Source organism: Carcharhinus amblyrhynchos, chromosome 7, assembly GCF_965287045.1.
Source record: "Carcharhinus amblyrhynchos chromosome 7, sCarAmb.v2.hapA, whole genome shotgun sequence".
Lineage (NCBI taxonomy): Eukaryota > Metazoa > Chordata > Chondrichthyes > Carcharhiniformes > Carcharhinidae > Carcharhinus > Carcharhinus amblyrhynchos.
The window spans coordinates 91,250,915-91,272,962 of record NC_137330.1 but is presented as its reverse complement, the minus strand read 5'-3'; the positions used below and the strand labels follow the sequence as shown (position 1 = coordinate 91,272,962).

Below are 22,048 nucleotides of genomic sequence, written 5' to 3'. Positions count from 1 at the left end.
GTGCAGTGAGATCGGTTGATTCATTCGGATGTGTTTTTTTGGACTTATTTTGATATAGCCTTCATTGTAACAAGGTTTGTATATTGTTTGCGACAATAGCAATGAAAGTGAAGGCAGTCAGCAGCACTCCAGGCTGTCTGCGTATTGCTTTTTAGGATTAGTTCAATTTTTAAAAACTGAGCTCTGGAGCTCCCAACACGGCTTTGTGTCAGCAGCTGGCTCATAATGCAAGATTGTTTGGGATAAAAATAAATAAAACTTACTTATCCAAAGAGAATATAATCCTTCTGTTTGCATACCTAGTGCAAGAACTGATGGCTTGGCATTGCAATGGGAGTGGGTGTTCCCATTCCCATCAAAGCTCACAATCTGCCTCAGTGTGACCACCGAGGGAAAAGTATTTTACCAAATAAACCTGTTAGACTTTAACCTGGTGTTGTGAGAGACCTCGGGGTCCTTGTGCATGAGTCGCAAAAACCCAGCCTGCAGGTGCAGCAGGTGGTCAGGAAGGCAAATGGGATGCTGGCCTTCATAGCGAGGGGGATTGAATATAAAAGTAGGGAGGTCTTGCTGCGGCTGTATAGGGCATTGGTGAGGCCGCAGCTGGAGTACTGTGTGCAGTTTTGGTCGCCGCACTTACGCAAGGATATTTTGGCCTTGGAGGGAGTGCAGAGGAGGTTTACTAGGCTGATTCTGGAGTTGAGGGGGTTGAGCTATGAGGAGAGGCTGAATAAACTAGGCTTGTACTCGTTAGAGTTTAGAAGAATGAGGGGAGATTTCATTGAGACGAATAAGATGATGAATGGGATGGATAGGATAGAGGTGGAGAGACTCTTCCCACTCAGAAAGGACAGTAGGACTAGGGGGCACAGCCTCAAGATAAAGGGGGGGCGGTTTAGAACGGAGTTGAGGAGGAACTTCTTCACTCAAAGGGTGGTGAATCTCTGGAATTCTCTGCCCGTTGAGGTGGTGGAGGCTGCCTCGCTAAATATTTTTAAGACGTGGGTTGATGGGTTTTTGATAAGCGAGGGGATTAAGGGTTATGGGGAGAGGGTGGGAATGTGGAACTGAGACACGACAGATCGGCCATGATCTCACTGAATGGCGGGGCAGGCTTGAAGGGCTAGATGGCCTACTCCTGCTCCTATTTCTTATGTTCTTACGTAAAAGGAGGCTAACAGCCTCTGTGCATGGAGTGCCCACTCTCACCAACGCTCTGTTGATTGAGAACAAGCATTAAAGAGCAGATAAAACATCTGCTAAGATCACACAGCCCTCCTGCCCTCTACCACAGCCAGAAAAGGGGCACAGCTGGCAATGCCTTGCCAAGGGGTCGGTGCTGGGGCCTCAGCTATTTACCATTTATATAGATGATCTGGAGGAGGGAACCGAGTGTAGGGTGTCGAAATTTGCTGATGACACCAAGATTGGGGGAAAGGCAAATTGTGCGGAGGGTGTGGAGAGTCTGCAGAAGGATCTAGATAGGCTGGGCGAATGGGCCAGGAAATGGCAAATGGAATTTAATGTTGGCAAGTGTGAGGTGGTCCACTTTGGTAGGAAGAATGGTAGGAAGGACTATTACTTACGTGGCGAAAAACTGCAGCAGGCGACGGTGCAGAGGGACCTCGGGGTCCTTGTGCATGAGTCGCAAAAACCCAGCCTGCAAGTGCAGCAGGTGGTCAGGAAGGCGAATGGGATGCTGGCCTTCATAGCGAGGGGGATTGAATATAAAAGTAGGGAGGTCTTGCTGCAGCTGTATAGGGCATTGGTGAGGCCGCAGCTGGAGTACTGTGTGCAGTTTTGGGCGCCGCACCTGCGCAAGGATATTTTGGCCCTGGAGGGAGTGCAGAGGAGGTTTACTAGGCTGATACCGGAGTTGAGGGGGTTGAGCTATGAGGAGAGGCTGAATAAACTAGGCTTGTACTCGTTAGAGTTTAGAAGAATGAGGGGAGATCTCATTGAGACGTATAAGATGATGAATGGGATGGATAGGATAGAGGTGGAAAGACTCTTCCCGCTCAAAAAAGACAGTAGGACTAGGGGGCACAGCCTCAAGATAAAGGGGGGGCGGTTCAGAACGGAGTTGAGGAGGAACTTCTTCACTCAAAGGGTGGTGAATCTCTGGAATTCTCTGCCCGTTGAAGTGGTGGAGGCTGCCTCGCTAAATATTTTTAAGAAGCGGGTTGATGGGTTTTTGATAAGAGAGGGGATTAAGGGTTATGGGGAGAGGGCGGGAAAGTGGAACTGAGCCACGACAGATCAGCCATGATCTTATTGAATGGCGGGGCAGGCTCGAAGGGCCAGATGGCCTACTCCTGCTCCTATTTCTTATGTTCTTATGTTCTTATGTCATCCTGCTGTATAAGGAGGAATACCCAGGGCTGGGTGAATTATGTATGTTGTCCTATGTGCAGAATGACAACTGCCCTAAACCTTTATTGATATAAAATGATATCAGCAGTTACGGGAGTATGACAATTAGCCGCAGTGCACCAAAGTGTTTGTCAAAGGCTATGTTTGCTGCCAATGCTCTGCATGTGCAGTCAATTCTGTTGCTCCCCTGACATATTAAGAAGTCTCACAACACCAGGTTAAAGTCCAACAGGTTTATTTGGTAGTAAACGCCACTAGCTTTCAGGGTTTGCCCCTTCGTCAGTTGAATGGGAGTTTTGATCACAAACAAAGCATATAAAGGCACACACAGTTTATAGAATACTGATTAGAATGCGAGTCTTTACAGTTAATCAAATCTTAAAGGTGCAGACAATATGAGTGGAGATAGCATTAAGCATAGGTTAAAGAGATGAGTATTGTCTCCAGACAGGACAGTAAGTGAGGTTTTGCAAGCCCAGGAAAGTCATGGGGGTTACAGATAGTGTGACGTGAACCCAAGATCCCGGTTGAGGCCATCCTCATGTGTGTGGAACTTGGCTATCAGTCTCTGCTCAGCGACTCTGCGCTGCTGTGTGTCGTGACAGCCGCCTTGGAGAACGTTTACCCAAAAGTCAGAGGCCGAATGCCCGTGACCACTGAAGTGTTCGCCAACAGGAAGGGAACAGTTTTGTCTGGTGGTTGTCGAGCAGTGTTCATTCATCCATTGTCATAGTGTCTGCATGGTCTCCCCAATGTACCATGCCTCGGGACATCCTTTCCTGCAGCGTATCAGGTAGACAACATTGGTCGAGTTGCAAGTGTATGTGGTGGATGGTGTTCTCATGTGAGATGACGGCATCTGTGTCGATGATCCGGCATGTCTTGCAGAGGTTGCTGTGGCAGGGTTATGTGGTGTTGTGGCCACTATTCTCCTGAAGGCGTTCACTACCAAATAAACCTGTTGGACTTTAACCTGGTATTGTGAGACTTCTTACTGTGTTTATCCCAGTCCAACACCAGCATCTCCACATCATGGCTCCCCCTTTATCACAGCAAGCAATGGAGCTGGCTGGGGCCAGGAGCAATAGTAATGCCACAGATGTGGTTTCTCCCCTTGATCCGAGTTGTTACTTTCACCCCTACACCTGCACTTTGTATTAAGGCAACATTCCCATTCATCATTCCCTATCCATGTCAATTCAATTTTTTACAGGCACGTAAGTAAACGGTAATGCTTTGCTCAGGGACTGCATCCCCAAAAATGCATATTTTATAAATATATAATCTCGGAAGCATAAGAATCTATGTACACAATCATTCCATATATTTATAGTTCACAGAGATTTATTATGTTCAATGTGCACTACAACATAAACACATTACTATACATGTTTGATACAGCAAATCACACATACAGAAAAGGTGGTGGAAGCTAAGTCTTTGGATATTTTAAAACAGAGATGGATAGATTCTTGATAAGCAAGGAGATAAAAGGTTGCTGCGGGTTAGTAGGATGCAGTTTTACCCTTGGCCTTGTTGAGTGGCAGGGCAGGCTTGAGGGGTCAAATAGCCTAATCCTGCTGTTTGAACCTATGTTTTAAGTGTAACTACGTATCTTGGACTGTCTCGCCTGGTCTGCTCTGTCATGCATAGGTTCTAGTTGATTTTTCACAACTGTATTTCAACACATGAATATCGGTTTCTTTAACCTCAGTTTATCATCTTTCAGTAGGCTTGCTGTCATTGAGGAGTCTTTCACACCTAAGACTAATCTATCTCTAATCAGATAATCTGTTAGCTGTCTCTCCCTCTTCCATTCTCCCCTTTCACTCTCTTCTCTGCCCCCTCACCTTCTCTTCTGCTCCATCTCCTTTTTCCATACTCTCTGTCACTTCCTCTCCCTCCCACCCTCTTCTGCCCCCCTTTCCTTTTTCTCTCCCTCCCACCTTCTTCTGCCATCTGTCTTCCTCTTACAGGTCTTTCTCTCTCTTTCTTGTGCCCCTTCTTTCTCTCTTACACCCCCCTCTCCCACCTCAGCTTCTCTTGCTCTTTCTTGCTTCTGCCCCTCTCTTCCACCTCTTGCCCTTTTCTTTTTCTATCTTCCTTTCTCCCTCTTACCGTCCTCTCTTCTTTCACCCCCTCCTTTCAATTACTCTTGTGTCCCCTACTCTTCTTCCTGCTATCTCTGAACCCCCACCCCCTATCTTTTCATCCTCGTCTACACATGATAGTCCAAGAAGAGTCACATTTTCTCTGCCTAAAAATATATCGGGAGTGCTGTGTGAGAATTTCAATCCTATCAATCTATGGTACGTTACATTAGCTTACACTTGTACAGTGCTTTCTGTACATCTTAAAGTGAAATGGGGAGGACAAATAAACAATAGAATAGAATTGAATGGAATTGATTTGTTTTATTATTATCATATGTATTGGGATACAGTGAAAAGTATTGATTCTTGTGCCCTATACAGACAAAACATACCATTTGTAGAGTACATGGAGAGGAGGAAAGGAGAGAGTGCAGAATATTGTGTTGCAGCTACCAATAGGGTGAGGAGAAAAATCAGCTTAATATGTGATTGGACTATTCAAAAGTCTAATGGCAGCAGGGAAGGAGCTTTTCTTGAGTCGGTTCGTACGTGTTTTCAAACTTTTGTATCTTTTTCCCAACGGAAGAAGGTGGAAGAGAGAATGTCTGGGGTGCCTGAGGTCCTTGATTATAATGGCTGCATTTCCGAGGCAGGGGGAAAGATTGAATTGTCCTATCTTTAGGTTATAGTTCGCAACACCTCTAGCTGCGCCTTGGCCCCCATCATTTGTCTAAGGGCTTGGCTTGTTGCACAGGTGTGTGGTGGGGAAGGGTGGGTTTAAAATGTAAGAGAAATTGTGGGCAAAACTGTTTCAATGTTGAAGAGTGGTGCTGGAGGCCCCTGTGCAGGAAAGGATCAGACAGACCTGATGGAGGAGGATTGACTCCAGTTCACAGGGAAGATGATGAATTGTTCCCTTTGTAAACTGTGTACATGTTCCTTGTTTGATGTGTGTTTGCATTATTGAGTATATCTGACGTGGCAGATGTTTTTCAGAGTGAATTAGAAGACTTCAATACCTTAGAAACTTTGTGCAATTTTAATTTTTGTTTCCATAACAATAGCCAGCCCCGTTCTGGATGTATGCCAATCATCTGGCAGCAGATGATGCGACTCTTGTCAACTTGCACATGGTCCATTCTCACATATTAATATATACTTGGAGAGGCCTATTAACCATTGAACCATTCAAAAGCACAGAAGGAGGCCATTCGGCCAATCGTGTCCATGCCAGGCCAAGGACACCCAGATTCCTTTTCTAATCCCATCTTCTTGCAAACGGCCCATAGCCCTGTAGCTTATAGCACTTAAAGTACTGATCCAGGTACTTTTTAAAAGAGCTTAGGGTCTCTGCCTCCGCCACCAACTTAGGAAGCGAATTCCAGACACCCACAACCCTTTGTGAGCCTCACGTAAGTCAGAGGTTTGCAGCATTGCTTCAGCTCAGCTATTTTGAATCACTCTCTTGAGTGCCTTGTTGGAGTCTTTTACATCACTCGTCGATGAAATGCCACACATTACAGAACGGAATCTGAATGACATCCGTTTGATGGTCCACAGCTGGGAGGCCTATGGCAGAAACAGGGGTTGATCTTGAGATTCGATATGGCCTCTACCACAGCTTACAACCAAGCAGAATGTCACGGCACTGAAAATGGAACCAGATAAGGTCAGCTTTTGTTCGAATTCTGGAAACGTTTACCCATAAAGATATCGCTTGACTCATGATGTTGTTAATAGCAAAAATACAACAGTACAAAGGCAGCACAACAAACCTGACAATATTTACAGCTATGCACGATACCCTACTCGCACAACCCGGGAAGAGCACTGCTTGGCATCTGGCCTTGCCCAATTCTTTGGGGCTTGGTAGACATTGGTCTCAGAAGTAAAGTCCCTAGGCTCCATGAGCCTTTTCCTTATCCTCTTCGACCGGAGTAATAATCTCCATGAACGATGTGTGACACCCTACGACCATTCATTTCTTCGCTCCAGGCATTGTTTGTATGACTTCCCTCATTGACCGATCATGGGGGTTCAAAGACCCGGCTCCTGCAGCCTGAATGGAGCGACAAACATCCTTTCGATGGTCGAATGTACTTCACCAACTATCCCCAGAACAGATGGTGCATGCTAAACATTCTTTTGTGCTTCATTTTTTTTTGAAAACATGGGTTTTGAGGCCCAGAAATGTATTTGGTTATTCTTGGCCAGTCGTACTCCGACATCACCCTCGCCTGCCAGGGTTGTGATCCTCATTATCCCCTGTGGGACCACCAGTTGGGAACAATTCACTGTGGCTTAGAATGCCAAGATCACCACAGCTATGTAAACTTTTGTCCAGTCACAAGGACGTCTCCCTACTTCAACAATACTACAGTCGTGGCTGGCAGTCTCCTGGTAGTAGTGATGATAGGGGAGCACAGTAAACCTGCTGTCCTCGGCCTGTCATTGAGGTATCATCTCTCGATGCCCACTGAGATGATATCCAGGTACCCTTGGGAAGGCATGACTCATTGTTTTATAGAAGTGGGAAAATTCATACAGCTAGTAGAACTAGCCTTGGGGGAGGACAATCTTTATGTGCATGGATGAATTTGAGAGTCTAATCCCAACTGCCTGCTCCCTTACTCAGGATAGAGATGCAGTTACATTTGCTATCACTTCTCGGCCAGTCGCTTTAGCCATCATTACTCCACGCCAAAAGTGATGGTATTCCCAGTGGGACCAGCAGAGAGGCACGGACATAGCTACTGTAACTATCTGTATCTATAGGTGCCTTATGTACTCCTTGTCCTCATGCAAGATGCTTGAACACCACCCCCTCCACCCTCACCCTCCCCCCAAAGCAATCCTGCTAAACAGGGCTAGATGGCCTACTCCTGCTCCTATTTCTTATGTTCTTATGTTCTTATCAGCAGCAGCAATCAAGAAATTGGAGCAACTATGCCAAACCAGCAAACCATAGAGCAAAATGCACAGCACAAAGTACCATTAAAAATGCAAAATGAATCAAATACTTTTACTGGCCAGGCTCGCAATCAGACTCCAATGTGCTGTTTTTGTCTGAGTGAGGAATGTTCTTCCAATGAAGCTTTGCAGGAAATTGTTACGTTGACTTTGGTGCACGGGTTTGAAATAATTTAAATATTTTGGTCGATAGAGTCATAAAGTCCCTTTCGGCCCAACTAGTCCATGCCGCCAAGCTTTTACCACTAAGCTAGTCCTAATTGCCCACATTTGGCCGATATCCCGCTATACCCATCTTACCCATGTGACTGTCTAAATGCTTTTTAGAAGACAAAATTGTACCCACCTCTACTACTACCTCTGGCAGCTTATTCCAGACACTCTCTGAGTGAAAAAAATGCCTGTCTGGACCTTTTTGTAAGTCTCCCCTCTCATCTTAAACCTATGCCCTCTAGTTTTAGACTCCTTTATATTTGGGAAAGATGTTGACTATCTAACTTATCCATGCCCCTAATTATTTTGTAGACCTCCAAAAGATCACCCCTAAGCCTCCTGTGCTCCAGAGAAAAAAGTCCTATCCAGCCTCCCCTGATAACTCAAATCATCAAGTCCCAGTAGCATCCTAGTAAATCTTTTCTGCACCCTTTCTAGATAGGGATTTTATTTCTTCCCATAATTGGTCTGGGTTTTATCTAACTTCTCCACCTCTGCCAGCACCAGAGAATCCCAGCCGCGAATGAGGATGGAGATTCTCACACGCACATTCTCTCTCTCGCTCACACATGCTATGGAGATGTTCAATGAATATAGAGGGTGATGTATGAACCACCCCCTCTTCTCCCCCACCCCGTTATTCAGTTAGCACGAAGTGTGACATGCAACAACTTGCATTCACACAGCATTTCCCTAAGGCACTTCCCTGCCAGTTAACATATGAATATATCTGTGAGTCAGGTCTGGTCCTGGCTTTCACTTACCCATGGTGAAGAGAGGATAGAGATGAGCAGTGAGAACACAGCCCAAACATTACACAGGGAGGGCTGAGATTAATAGTTGTGCTGAGTGTGAGATCATTTGCTGAGATTGGGTTCAGCTTAAAGCCAGGGCCTTCCCATCCCTCTGTCCACTGGCAAACAAGTTGGAACATTTATTATCTTCAGCAGTAAACCAAGTACCCAGTGCGTGTATTTGTAGAATAAAGTTACGGGAATGCTTCAGAATTCTGAAGGATAAGGCAAAGCTATGCACCAGGAGCATTGAAGTTCAGGCAAAATCCTTCCAAAAAATTCTAAGTGTCATAAAAGTCTGAAAATGGGAGTGTTCCATACTGCTCTTTCGGGTGAGTATGGTACTGCAATCTTCTCACAGTGTCAGGATTTTTAATACTTGGAAGATTTATGCTGGCAAGTTGCAGAGGGCAGAGCCTAAGACAATGGAGAAACTGGTTCTAGAGCGCTCAGGCACCATTGAGCAGGGTGCCCTATCTCCCAGTGTATTGTGAGACCACCTCTACCACCACCCCCCTCCTCATCAGACACAACCGCACTCTTGCATCTTGCAGTGTCACCACACCCACCCCCCAACAACATGGGTCACCGGCTTCAGGGCATCAGAATCCTCCCGACAAGTCTGCTAGCAAACCCCCCCCCCCCAGTATGCATCCCCATATCAAGACTCTGCGGCCCTCCCCCTCCACCCCCTCCTTGAATAATCCCCCATCTATACCCCCCCCCCCGCATACCCCCCATACAGAGCTCCCCTCCACTTATCACCCCATGCAAAGTTCTCCCCAGCATATGCATAACTCCCTCCTGCATAAGCCTCCCATCATCATGCATACCCTCCATCATTGCCCCATCCATACTCAGGCCCCACCCCCATTCAGACCCCACCCCTTGGCACTGTCCCTGGCACAGTTATGTTGCTCAACCAGGCACTGCCAGGGTGTCAGGTGGGCGCTGCCAGACTGACATTGGTAGGCACTGTCCAGCTATGCTCCCAACCACCAGTGGCCTGCAATTGCCCTGGTTACAATTGAACCTGGTCCCTGCTATTGCAGAGCAGTAGTAGTTCTTGCTGGTGTGACAGCTCATCGAAGGAACCATGAGGCCGGATGCAGCTGGGCCGAATGTGCTAGTATCATTCAAATGAAGGCTTTATTATGCAAATAGGATTCATGGCCTTTCTAGGTGCCAAGCCATTTTCGTGGGGAAGATGCCAAACTGATTTGCATCAGGCAGGAATCAGATTTTTGGCTTTGCTCACAATCTTCCTGGCTTGCCTTGCCAGCATGCTGAGCAGGTAAGATCACCCAAACATTTAGGTAAGCTGCAATGGCCATGCTAAATTCTCCCTCAGTGTGCCCAAACAGGTGCAGGAGTGTGGTGACCAGGGAATTTTCACAGTAACTTCATTGCAGTATTAATGTAAGCTTACTTGTGACACTAATAAATAAACCAAACTAAACTAAACTAAACCTTGATGATGGTGTTTTATGAAGGTTTTTTCCCAGAATTCTTACCTATATTGTTTTATAAAACAGCCCCTGATTCTTTAGAAGCTAAGATACAGGAAAGCTTTATGTGTAAATAAGATGCAGAATAGAAAACATCTTAAAGTTATACAATTCTTTTTTCCAAACAGGTTAAAGCTGTTGTTCTGGATCCAAGATATGAATTCAATGTGGACAGAACCCTCACAAAGACTGATGTTCGCAAGCTCATCACGGTAACTATTGAAATGTGAACGTTACCTGCCTGAAGACTCAGTAAGAAGTTTCACAACACCACATTAAAGTACAACAGGTTTATTTGGTAGCTTTCGGAGCGCTGCTCCTTCGTCAGATGAGTGGGAGTTCTGTTCACAAGCAAGGCGTATAAAGACACAAACTCAATTTACAAAATAATGATTGGAATGCAAGGTTGGAATGGAAGACTCGTATTCCAACCATTATTTTGTAAATTGAGTTTGTGTCTTTATATGCCCTGTTTGTGAACAGAACTCCCACTCACCTGACGAAGGAGCAGTACTCCGAAAGCTGGTGGCTTTTGCTCCCAAATAAACCTGTTGGACTTTAACCTGGTGTTTTGAGATTTCTTACTGTGTTTACCCCAGTCCAACGTCGGCATCTCCAATCATGTCTGAAGACTAAACAGGGATCCCTATTTTGTCCACTTTGGTTTTCTTCCTTTACTTCTCCTCCCATCTCACTGAATGCTGTAACTCATGCTGTGTTACATTCTCATCACCTTCACACATCATTCAAGTGGTCACAATTTTGCATGTGAACTATAGCAGTGACTGGAGGTGATATGTTCAATTGAAGGAGATATCAATCACTGCTGATCCCAACTATATTGTGCTTTCCCATTGTTGACATTCATTCCAGGTCCAGCAGAGGTCACTAGATAGTCACTAATAAGTGGGACTGCAGTGAGGCCAATTTTAAGCATCTCAACTATTGCCTGTATTAAGTTCAATTAATTGAACGTGTACTTGGAATGGAACTGGCTTGGTATATACTGTGCAGTATAGTGCAACAAAAAGATTATACCAACCAAGCCAGTGGGAGAGGAGAAAGTATTCTAAACATGTGAATCTTTAAAAAAAGGAGGAGGAGGGATTGTGGTTGAGAAATGTAACTGCTGTAACCTTTTTTCGAAATTGTGAAAAATATAAAGGTGTCCCATAAGTTATAAGTTAACTATGCGACCCGGGGTCATAAATCCACAAGTGCTCTGTGTAGGTCTTTGAAAGGAATGAACATTGGGATCCCTTTATACTGTGTGACTTAATCTGCCAGACATGAAAAAGGAAGAGGAAGTTGTGGTCAGCTCCAAGTCACTGAAGAGTAAATTCCTGCAGTGTATGAAGCAGATTTGGTTATAACTGCCCTTCTGGTTTTTCCGTTTCAGTGTTTAAAATGCCTGGCTCTGCAGACTGCTCCCAGATTGACTACTTATCAAAGTTTATTTATTATTAGTGTCACAAGTAGGCTTATATTAACACTGCAATGAAGTTACTGTGAAAATCCCCTACTCCAGTGCCTGTTCGGGTTCACTGAGGGAGAATTTAGCATGGCCATTTCACTGAATCAGCATGTCTTTCAGACTGTGGTAGGAAACTGGAGCACCTGGAGGAAACCCACGCAGACACAGTAAGAACATGCAAATTCCACACAGACAGTGACCTAAGCCGGGATTTGAACCTGGGTTCCCAGTGCCATGAGGCAGCAGTGTGCCACTGTGCCGCCCTAGACCAACAAAAAAGACAGCATTTGTGAAGCAGTCAGGAAGCAGCCTTTTCAAATCCTCCAGATCCGTACTAACCTCCTAAGTAAACCTCCTCTTGCTGACAGAGTACGAGAGGTGAGAAATTCAAACCAGGGGAATGACATGTTGATTCCAATATGTCGCTGAGAATCCATTGTGGGTGTGATTGCAAATATATCCATCACTTAGCTGCATGATATGGAAGGATTAATTTAAGGGTGCAAGAGAAGGAATATTTACTGCATCATGTGCCCTCACTTTGCAATGGGTATTCATGATTAACATTGAAGATTACATAAGTCATTGTGATTTTACGGATTAAGGATCATAAAATGTAGGTTAGCTATGGAATAGCCCAAAAAACTAGCCCTTCTAATGGAGTAAGTATAATTAGCGCAGGAGGACCAATTTCAGTGGGGTGAGATGGATTTGGTCTGAGTAAATTGTAGTCAAGAATTGTCAGGAAAAACTGTAATGAACAATGGACTGCCTCTAAAGAGGAGATGGTTTGTGAAGTAGAATTGTAGGGCAACCAAAGCCAGATGACAAAGCTGAAGGAGAGAAAGGTGATCCAGAAAAATGTTTATGACAGATATCTATAGAAACAGACGTAGAAAATAGAAGCAGGAATAGGCCACTCGGCCTCCACCATTCATTATGATCGTGGCTCATCATCAAATTCAATATCCTGATCCCACTTCTGCCCATATCCCTTGATTCCTTTAGCCCAAGAGCTATATTTAATTTCTTCTTGAAATTTTGGCCTCAGCTACTTTCTGTGGTAGTGAATTCCACACATTCACCACCCTCTGGGTAAAGTTCTCCTCACCTCAGTCCTCAGAGATTTACCCCTTATCCTCAAGCTATGAGCCCTAGTTCTGGCCTCCCCCACCATTGGGAGCTTTCTTTCTGAATCTACCCTGTCCAATCCTGTTAGAATTTTATAAAATCATAAGACTATAAGACATAGGAGCAGAATTAGGCCACTCGGCCCATCAAGTCTGCTCTGCCATTCAATCATGGCTGACATATTTTTCATCCCCATTCTCTTGCCTTTTCCCCATAACCCCGATCCCCTTATTAATCAAGAAGCTATCTATCTCTGTCTTAAAGACACTTAATGACCCGGCCTCCACAGCCTTGTGCAGCAAAGAGTTCCACAGGTTCACCACTCTCTGGCTGAAGAAATTCCTCCTCATCTCTGTTTTAAAGGCCCTTTAGCATGAGGTTGTGCCCTCTGGTTCAAGTTTTTCTACTAGTAGAAACATCCTCTCCATGTCCATTCTACCCAGGCCTTGCAGTAGCCTGTAAGTTTCAATAAGATCCCTCTTCATCCTTCTAAACTCCATGAGTACAGACCTAGAGTCCTCAACCATTCCTCATATGACAAGCTCTTCATTCCAGGGATCATTCTTGTGAACCTCCTTGGATTCTTTCCAAGGCCAGCACATCCTTCCTTAGATAAGGGTCCCAAAACTGCTAACAATACCCCAAATAGGGTCTGACCAGAGCCTTATACAGCCTCAGAAGTACATCCCTGCTCTTGTATTCTAGCCCTCTCGACATGAAAGCTAACATTGCATTTGCCTTCCTAACTGCCCAATGAACCTGCACCTTAACCTTAAGGGAATCTTGAACAAGAACTCCCAAGTCTCTTTGTGTTTCTGATTTCTTAAGCAAGTCACTATTTAGAAAATAGTCTATGAAATCCCCTCTCATGCTTCTAAGCCGCAATGAAGATAATCCTAACCTATTTAGTGTCTCCTCATGTGACAGTCCTGCCATCCCAGGAATTATAAAATAAAGGATACAAGTCTAAAGGGAGTGCAGAAAAAGAGAGGCTTGGGGTATATATGCGTAAGATGGCAAGGCAAGTTGAGCAAGCGGTTGAAAAGGCTCACAGGATACTGGACTTTTATAAATCGAGGCTTATGGTGGGATTGTAGTTGGATCTACTGAACCAGCCACTGTCAATGGGGTTTCCTGTTGTTCGAACCCATGGCAGGAAAGGCCAGAACACCCCACCTATGGAGTACAAAAGCAAGGAAGTTATGGCAAACCTTTATTATACACTCGTTTAGCAATAACTGAAGTATTGACTGTGTCTCTCCCGAAAAAAATCTAAGTGCCCAATAGGTAGGAAAATGAGGGAATTTTCCACCTATGTTTTGGGTGTACTTAGTTCAACAGATCTCTGGCACTCTGTGCATCGCAGAGTGCCTCAGAGAGATTCATGCTGGAAAGGGGAAGGGCGGGGCCCAATCCTGGCCAAGAGGCTGGCATCAACGTGCTGAGCGGGCCATTGCGCATGCGCCAACCTGTCAGTGGGGAGATCACACAGCAGCCTCCCGATCGCCGGCCTCCCGATTGTTTGCCAACCCTCCCAATCATCAGCCTACCCAACCTCAGGATCACCACCACTGTCCCCCCATCTCCCCCCACCCCAACCACCAGGCCAGCCCCAATCACGCAGCGGGCTGGAAGAATGCTAACCATTGTGGGCACTGCACTTTAGGAAAGATGTGAGACATTGGAAAGGGTGCAGAAAAGATTTATGGGAATGGTTCCAGGGATGAGGAACTTTGGCTTTGTGGATAGATTGGGGAAGCTGAGGTTGCTTTCATAGGTTGAGAGGAAATTTGATTGAGATGTTCAAAATCTGAGGGGTATGGACAGACTAGGTAGGGAGAAACAGTTCCCATTTGGCAGAAAGGTGGAGAAGCAGAGGACACCAATTCAGGGCAAAAGGACCATTAACGCCATGAGGAAAGAATGTTTCATGCAGTGTGTGGTTAAAATCTGGAATGCAGAGCTGAAGGGAGTGATGGTGGCAGATTCAGTGTAGCTTCCAAATAGCAATTGGATAATTATCTGAATGTCCGTACATTAGCTGATCAAGAAATACATAGTTTCAGCCATATCAGGAGGATAAGTATAATTGACTTTGAGTTCAAAAGTCAGTTTTCCATTGCATGTTCCTGCCATCTTGGTCACATGGAGCCATATCAAAGAGCAGCTGTGATTTGCTGCCCAAGTCAATCTTTCAATCTGATCTTTATTTTAGTTGCTTTCTAACAAGACCTACCGATGTTTGTTTTCTAGACCTGTGTGGACAGATTGCTGGAACCACAACGGTCATCTCTTGACACAATCAAGATGCAAGTTTACTTTGATATGAATTACACAAGTAGAGGTCAGTTTCCCTAATTATCTTTCCGAAGGAATCTGTTTTAAATTAGAATAGATGGCTATCGGTGAACAAGAAGACCACTTTCCCTTGGGCTTTGTAGTGCTTTTCTCTATATGCTGGTGTGCTAGGATTCTCTCCACCTTATTGAGTGTATACGTTGATCTGCCCGTATCACTTGTTTTAAAAATGGTTCCAGCGATGAGGAACTTCGGTTATGAAGATACATTGGAGAAGTTTGGATTGTTTTCCTTGAAGAAGAGAAGACTGAGAGGAGATTTGACCAAGATATTCAAGATCATGAGTACATCGGGAGAAACTGTGCCCACTTGTGAAAGCATCAAGAACGAGAGAGCACAGATTGAAAGTAATTGGCTAAAGAAGCAAAAGCAATATGAGGAAACACTTGTTCACAAAGTGAGTGATTAGGGTCTGGAATGCACTGCCTGAGAGTGAGGTAGAGACAGGTTTAATTGAAGCATTCAAAAGGGAATTTGACACTTATGTAAGAATGTGCAGAGCTCTGGAGAGAGGGCAGGGGAATGGCATTACTGTTTTCATTGTATGTATGATTTCTATGTATTATGGAACTATGAATTGATACTTTGCTGGTTCCATTACCTCACCATATAGCGGAATTCCTCACTGAGCATCGCTGCGTCTTGGAATCTAGACTGGCCCCCGTTTGCAGAGAAATCACAGATAGTCGTGCAAGGACACGCGATGAATTGGAATGTCTTTACCGTAAAATTGTCAGCTACATGCTGCTCCACTCAGGCCTTGGCTCTCCGACTGAAATAAGTGCAGTGAGAGAGGCAACTGGTAGGTGATTTTGTTTCTCCTCACGCATTTGCATGTAACAGCCAAAACAAAAACAGTATACTTTCTAATTGTTGGAAGTGAAAAGTGACACTGCACCATGCGTTAAGAAAGGTAACTGGAAGCAATGGTCAAAGCACCACATTCTGAAAGGATTGAGAAAGATAGCCAGTCAGAAGACTTTAAGGGGAGCATCCCAAAATTTGGATCGAGACAGGTAAAGGCATTAGAAGCAAAGGAAGAGGATGGAGAAGTGCAGGAGAAGCCAGGGTCAAACGAATGGATTCTGTGAACTGCTGTAGAGGGCTGGAAGAGATTGCAGCAAGAAAGGGAAGGTGAGGCCTTTGCGACATTTAAGGTAAAGCTAAGGATTTTATATCGAAGCACTGAGAGATGTGGAGCCGATGGATGGAAATGATAAAATGGTCATGTTTAGTGTAGGATAGGAAGAAGTTCAATTATTCATACAGTTGTGGAATTTGTCCAAGACGATGAGGAAAATATTGGAGGACTCAAACCTGGAGGTGATGAAAGACAGTGGAGGGATTTCAACATCACTGTGGGCGGGTGAGTTAGGATTTGGGACTTATCTAAGATGGAGGTGAGTAACTTTATATCGGTATGACCCTGTGAGCCTGAAGATGACTGAGATTAGCTTTAGAGCTCAGTTCGAGGCCATGTATGACACTAAGGTTGCACGCTGCTGGGATCAGCCCAAGCAAACAATTAAAGATCGGGATGAGATAAAGTGTGGAGACTTTGATGGGAGTTGAATGGAATGATTTGATGCTGACACCAAACTGGAGCAAGTTCTTGCTTATTCATGACTGGATGCCTGTTCACATGTTCACAGTGTATAAGATGATGAGAGGTATAGATCGGGTGGACTCTCAGAGGCTTTTTCCCAGAGCTGAAATGGTTGCTACGAGAGGACACAGGTTTAAGGTGCTGGGGAGTAGATACAGAGATGTCAGGGGTAAGTTTTTCACTCAAAGGGTGGTGGGTGAGGAGAATCGGCTGCCGTCGGTGGTGGTGGGGGCACATTTGATAGGGTCTTTTAAGAGACTTCTGGTGAGTACATGAGACTTATTAGGATTGAGGGTTATAGGTAAGCCTAGTAGGTAGGTATATGATCGGCACAACTTGTGGGCCGAAGGGCCTGTTTGTGCTGCAGTGTTCTATGTGCTGTATTCTATGTCCAATGGCTCTACTCCATGCTGATCCTGAAGTCAAGCAGGAGGTTGGAGGAATAGAGCTGAACGGTGTCAGCATATGTGCATGTTTGACCCTTTCCTATAGACAATGTGATCAAGGGGTAACACGTAGCTAAGAAAAAGAATTCTGGATATGGAACCTGAGGGTGCCCACAAAAACACCAGGTGCAAGTAGGAGGGATAACCCTTAACTCAGATACTGTATCCTGACTGTACTGAGGCAGGGAGGAGTGAAGTGCTATGAGAGAAATGCCCCAGATCTGACCCACAGATTGAAAAAAAACAACAGGGCAGTAAATGCATGTTGTGATTCCTATTTTGGGTTAGGATGGTGTTTGGAAGGATGAGCTGATATTTCTTCAATGGCTTACTTTCCATATAAGATTGGTTACTAACATTTGTTCTTTACATTTTATTAAATAAAACAAATGTTTTTGTGCCTGTACAAATGTACAAATGGTGAATTCCTCCTGGCCATGTGCTGTGAATGTAATGTAATTGGTCACATGGTTAGCAGACATATTTAATTCAGGCACGTTCCATCTTCAACTGTAGGTTGATAGAACTTTATTTAAAAGTTGCAAATGTAAGTGAGTCAAAGCAATTGTGCAATATTGAACCGATATTTCAATTAAGTTGAAGTTCTGAGCTAGTAGACAAGTCTGAAACTTGACTCACAATCAAGTCCGATATTTCTGAGGTTGACTCAATTCCAAACTTACAATTTACATTTTTAACCATGACATGATGCATGTCCCTTTTGCCATTCCCTGTTTGTTTTCTTCACCTTAGCTGCTCTGCAAAGTGTCTTCCCACAGTCAGAACTGGGTACCTTTCTGGCCTTAACGAAAAAGGATAAGGAGCGTCAGTTGAATGAACTAAGTATGATTGTCACAGGCATTCGATTATTCAACAAGAACTGCAAGAAGGGTGGCGAGGGCGTGGACGACCGTAAGTAACCCAGAAAAGATTTTAAAACACCTCGTGGCCGCTTATTTAGGTTTCTAGATTTGACTTCAAGTGAACAGATATTCCATTAAATTACACATTTTGAATATTAATGGATAAATGCTTCATACAATTTCTGTGTGAAATTCCTTTATGTGTGACTGTAACGTAGCACAAAGGAAGTTGGCTGTGTTTGTTGGAAACCAATCACCTTGGTCCCAGCGACATCAGTGTCGGACCTCCTCAGGGTAATGTCCTAGGCCCAACCCAGGTGGCACAGTGGTTAGCACTGCTGCCTCACAGCACCAGGGACCCGGGTTCAGTTCCAGCGTTGGGTGACTGCCTATGTAGGGTTTGCACATTCTCCCCGTACCTGCGTTTCCTCCAGGTACTTCGGTTTTGTCCCAAGTCGAGAGATGTGCAAGTTAGGTGGGTTGGCCATGTTAAATTGCTCCTTAATATCCCAAGATGTGTAGGTTAGATGGATTAGCCACAGTAAATGTGTGAGTTTAAAGGGATAGGACAGGGATGGGTAAGATGCTTTGTCAGAGAGTGCATACTTGATGTGCCGAATGGCCTCTTCTGCACCTTAGGAATTCTTTGACTCTATCAGTTTCCCTCTATCAGAAATTCAAAAGTGGAGATAGTCAGTGATGATTGCAGAATGGTCAGCACCATTCACAACTCTTCGGATACTAACAGTCACTTGGTAAGACATAACTTGAACATTGCTGAAAAGAGAGAAAGCTCTTCGTCTTGAACTCATCAGGACAAACTCACAAATGCCAAATTTCAAATGAACCCAACAATTTTTACGACAAGAGAAAGGGGTGCTGATTGAATCTGGAGCCTGGGGAGCCTTTTATTCCCCATTGCTTTTGCCGTGGCAATGCCTCAATCAATCAGAGTCAATTTGCTAACCAATCAACGCACTTTTCCTGTAATATAAATTGTTCTGATCTGTTGAAATCTGGTGTTTTGGTATTCACCTTGATGAGTGCAAGATGAAAATCTTTGGCAACATGTCTCTTTTCAACAGTCTACAGATACTGCAACTGGTTGCGTCCATTCACAGCAAGACTTGCACAATGTTTAGATTTGGGCTGATAATTGACAAATAACATTCACAGCACACAAGTACCAATCAGTGACCATCACCAACAAGATGAAGTTAAATCATCTCCCCATGAAGTTTCAAAGGCAAATTCATTGCAAATCACCCGCTACCAGACCAGGTCAGATTCTGTGGATTTTGTGGCAAGTAACTCATCTCTGTCTCCCCAAACCCTGTCCACCACCACACATGACTGGATGTGGCCTGACTGCAGAGCTTTAATCTAATCCCTGGGTTGCTGTAAAATCTATTGGCTCAACTGTTGAGTGTAATTCACTAAAACTTTCACATTTGTTTTGTAACTTCATTTTTGTGTATTTGGTTAGCCTGCAACTTACTTCCCGGTCGTTACTGTATTTTAAACATTTCCTATGGCTACCAGACATTGTTTCTGTGTAATTGAAATACATTTTGAAATGCAGTGCCTGCCATTCTGAACGAAGTTGTGCCAGCAACCAAACAAAATGTTGAGGCTGAGCTACAAGCCACTCAGCAACTAATCTACCACTACACAGCTATCATTGAGAGGCTGGAGAGGAGTCGTGAACAATGCTATGAGGAAGGTGGCTTGCATGATAAACTGAAGGAGGCTTTATACAATGTGAGGCAGCATGAGGTCTTTCTGCGCATTATTGTGGTAGGAAAATATCTTTATTATACATCATTACTATTGTAATTAAAGACATGTGCTTTCTTTTTTTCAATGATAAATGAAACAAAGTTTCATTTTCACTCTTTCTTTGCCTTTCTCTCTGCCTCCCTCTCTCTGCTGTATCTTTTGGAAAAAACCTTTGAACCAACAATTCTGGGTCTAGGCTGTAGTCAGCTGCTCTCCTATCCATGGTTGGACGTTGCCTGCTGTTGCACCCCATTTCTTGGCTGACATTTACCAGTGGGCACAGAGGGGACAATTTCTTCCTCCACCTCTCCATTTCAAAGGGTCTGTGTTTGTGTTCCTGGGGCTATTGCACGGACCGTGTTCATTCCATGCTTCAACTGTTTCCTCGCCAGAACTCTTTTGAAAGCTTTTCCTCCACACCCAGCCATGTGCCTTCTTCAGCCTCAAAACCAGAGCTAAAGATCTGGCTGCAGTCTTTTCTTGAACCTGGGGAAGACCTTGTTAGAAGTGTGGAGTGAAACTGGAACGGTAGTCTATTATGATGGATTTGTGAGGGGTGGAACTGGCTTAGGAGCTTGAAAGAGGATAAAATGCCACAATCGTTGGGGTAGCGAGCATGGTGTAATTTGATGATAAGGGCCACATCATCATTTGGGCACAGAAAATGACGGAGCATCCCTATTGGATTACATTTTCCACCATTTTGAGAATCACAGCTGCACTAGGGACAACTGTGCAGATTTAGTTAGCTGCTTTATGTACATTTGATCTTCACTGAGTATGGCAAAAATTTGCCAATTGCTCAAAATTAATGCTTCCTTTCACTTGAAACACTTCCTTCCCTCTCGTTTTTAGAGTGCTGTTGCTTATCCTTCAGTACCAATTGCCCTGCTGGATTTCCCACTGTCTACAGGGGCCACATTTTGCACTATCAACTTTCTGAATTAATGTAAACAATGCTGAGTTATGAATGTGGCTATCCTCGCCTTTTTTTTTCATTCGTGGAATGTGGACCTCACTAACTGGGCTAGCAATTATTGTCCATCATTAACTGCCCTTGAGCTGAGTGGCTTGCTAGGCCTTGTCAGAGGGCACTTAAGAGTCAACCACATTGCTGTGGATCTGAATTCACATGTAGGCTGCACCAAGTAAGGACGGCAGATTTCCTTCCCCAATGGACACTAGAGAACCAGATGGGATTTTACGACAATTGACAATGGTTTGATACTATCATTAGACATTTGTTTTTAAATTGCACATTTTTATTGAACTTTTGCAATTTACCAATGTGGTGGGGATTTGAATCCAGGTCCCCAGAACATTATGGTGGTCTAAGGATTACTAATCCAGTGATAACTCTACTAAACTATAGCCTCCCCCCATCACCACAACTTGCTGCTGGTTCAGTGTATGTGTAAAAGTGCAATTGCTTAGCAACTAGTGACAGGTCTGTATTAATTTGATATACTGTTGGTTTCCTCCACAGACTGAAATAATCACATGCGCTAAACAGGTAGAAATGTTGCAACTTCAACTAAATAAACAGTTATTGGATCTGAATGCTATAGTAAAGTCAAAGGCAGCAGTACCCACCGCACAAGTCTATGTAAGTTGGGCTTGATAATGTTTGTTGCTCCCATTTAAATCTTGTGGAGCTCTGGTAAAAATGCACCTTCATTTTGCATTGTTTTGTGTTCCGTTTAAAACAAAGAATCACTCAAAAATTAGAAAAAATGTTTGATTAATTGCTCTTCTTTCTCGCTTTTGGTCGTGTAGCATGGTGACAGGTATAGGAGAACATTAATGTCCAGAATGTTCACAGTGGTAGATCTGGGCAGAAGCAGGATTATTACTTCATTAATAATTTTAACAGTCAACTATTCACAGCTCTGTCAAATTGGGAAATATCAAGAAAAATAGCATGAAAAGAAAAGTTAAAGAGGGAATCTAGATAATTTGCACCAAAAAAAGATTCAATTAGAAATGTTCAGCATAAAAACACTCTCCTGAAAAGCTCATTGACTTTGGCATCAGGGTCAAGGGCCACAATTGGTTTTTAATTTCTGGTTCCATCTAGCCCAGTGGCATTCTGCTTCACAAACCCACTTAAAACAAACAGGGTAATACCACCTCTTAAAATAGCGAAAAGGAGATTATCAGATAACAGGTGAGGTTTTTGTCCTTAATATTAACAACTTATAGGGAGGCACTTTCCAGACCTTCCCACTGACAGGATCTTCCCGTCCTCTCGAATGCAACCCCCTCTTGATAAGTTCCCTGGCAGTGGGACAGGCAAGCCATGCAAAACGCCATAGACATCGTAGGAACCAAAGTTGCCACCAGCCACCAATAGTGAACCCCTGGCCAGAAATACACCCAATGATTTCTACGTTTTAGAGGCTTCCAAATCTGTACAAGGAGTGAATTTACCCATTCAACA

General features: G+C 44.1%; 1 protein-coding gene across 1 annotated transcript in view; it reads left to right on the top strand.

Moving 5' to 3' along the window:
- The window catches only part of cfap206 (cilia and flagella associated protein 206), a 36,526-nt gene that overhangs the window by 293 nt on the left and 14,185 nt on the right, over positions 1–22,048 (top strand). The window contains exons 3-8 of the mRNA XM_080192787.1: positions 10,080–10,163; positions 14,810–14,900; positions 15,528–15,716; positions 17,720–17,878; positions 19,412–19,626; positions 21,095–21,214. Coding sequence (XP_080048913.1) covers positions 10,080–10,163; positions 14,810–14,900; positions 15,528–15,716; positions 17,720–17,878; positions 19,412–19,626; positions 21,095–21,214 — 858 coding nt within the window. The remainder of the gene's footprint in view (positions 1–10,079; positions 10,164–14,809; positions 14,901–15,527; positions 15,717–17,719; positions 17,879–19,411; positions 19,627–21,094; positions 21,215–22,048) is intronic.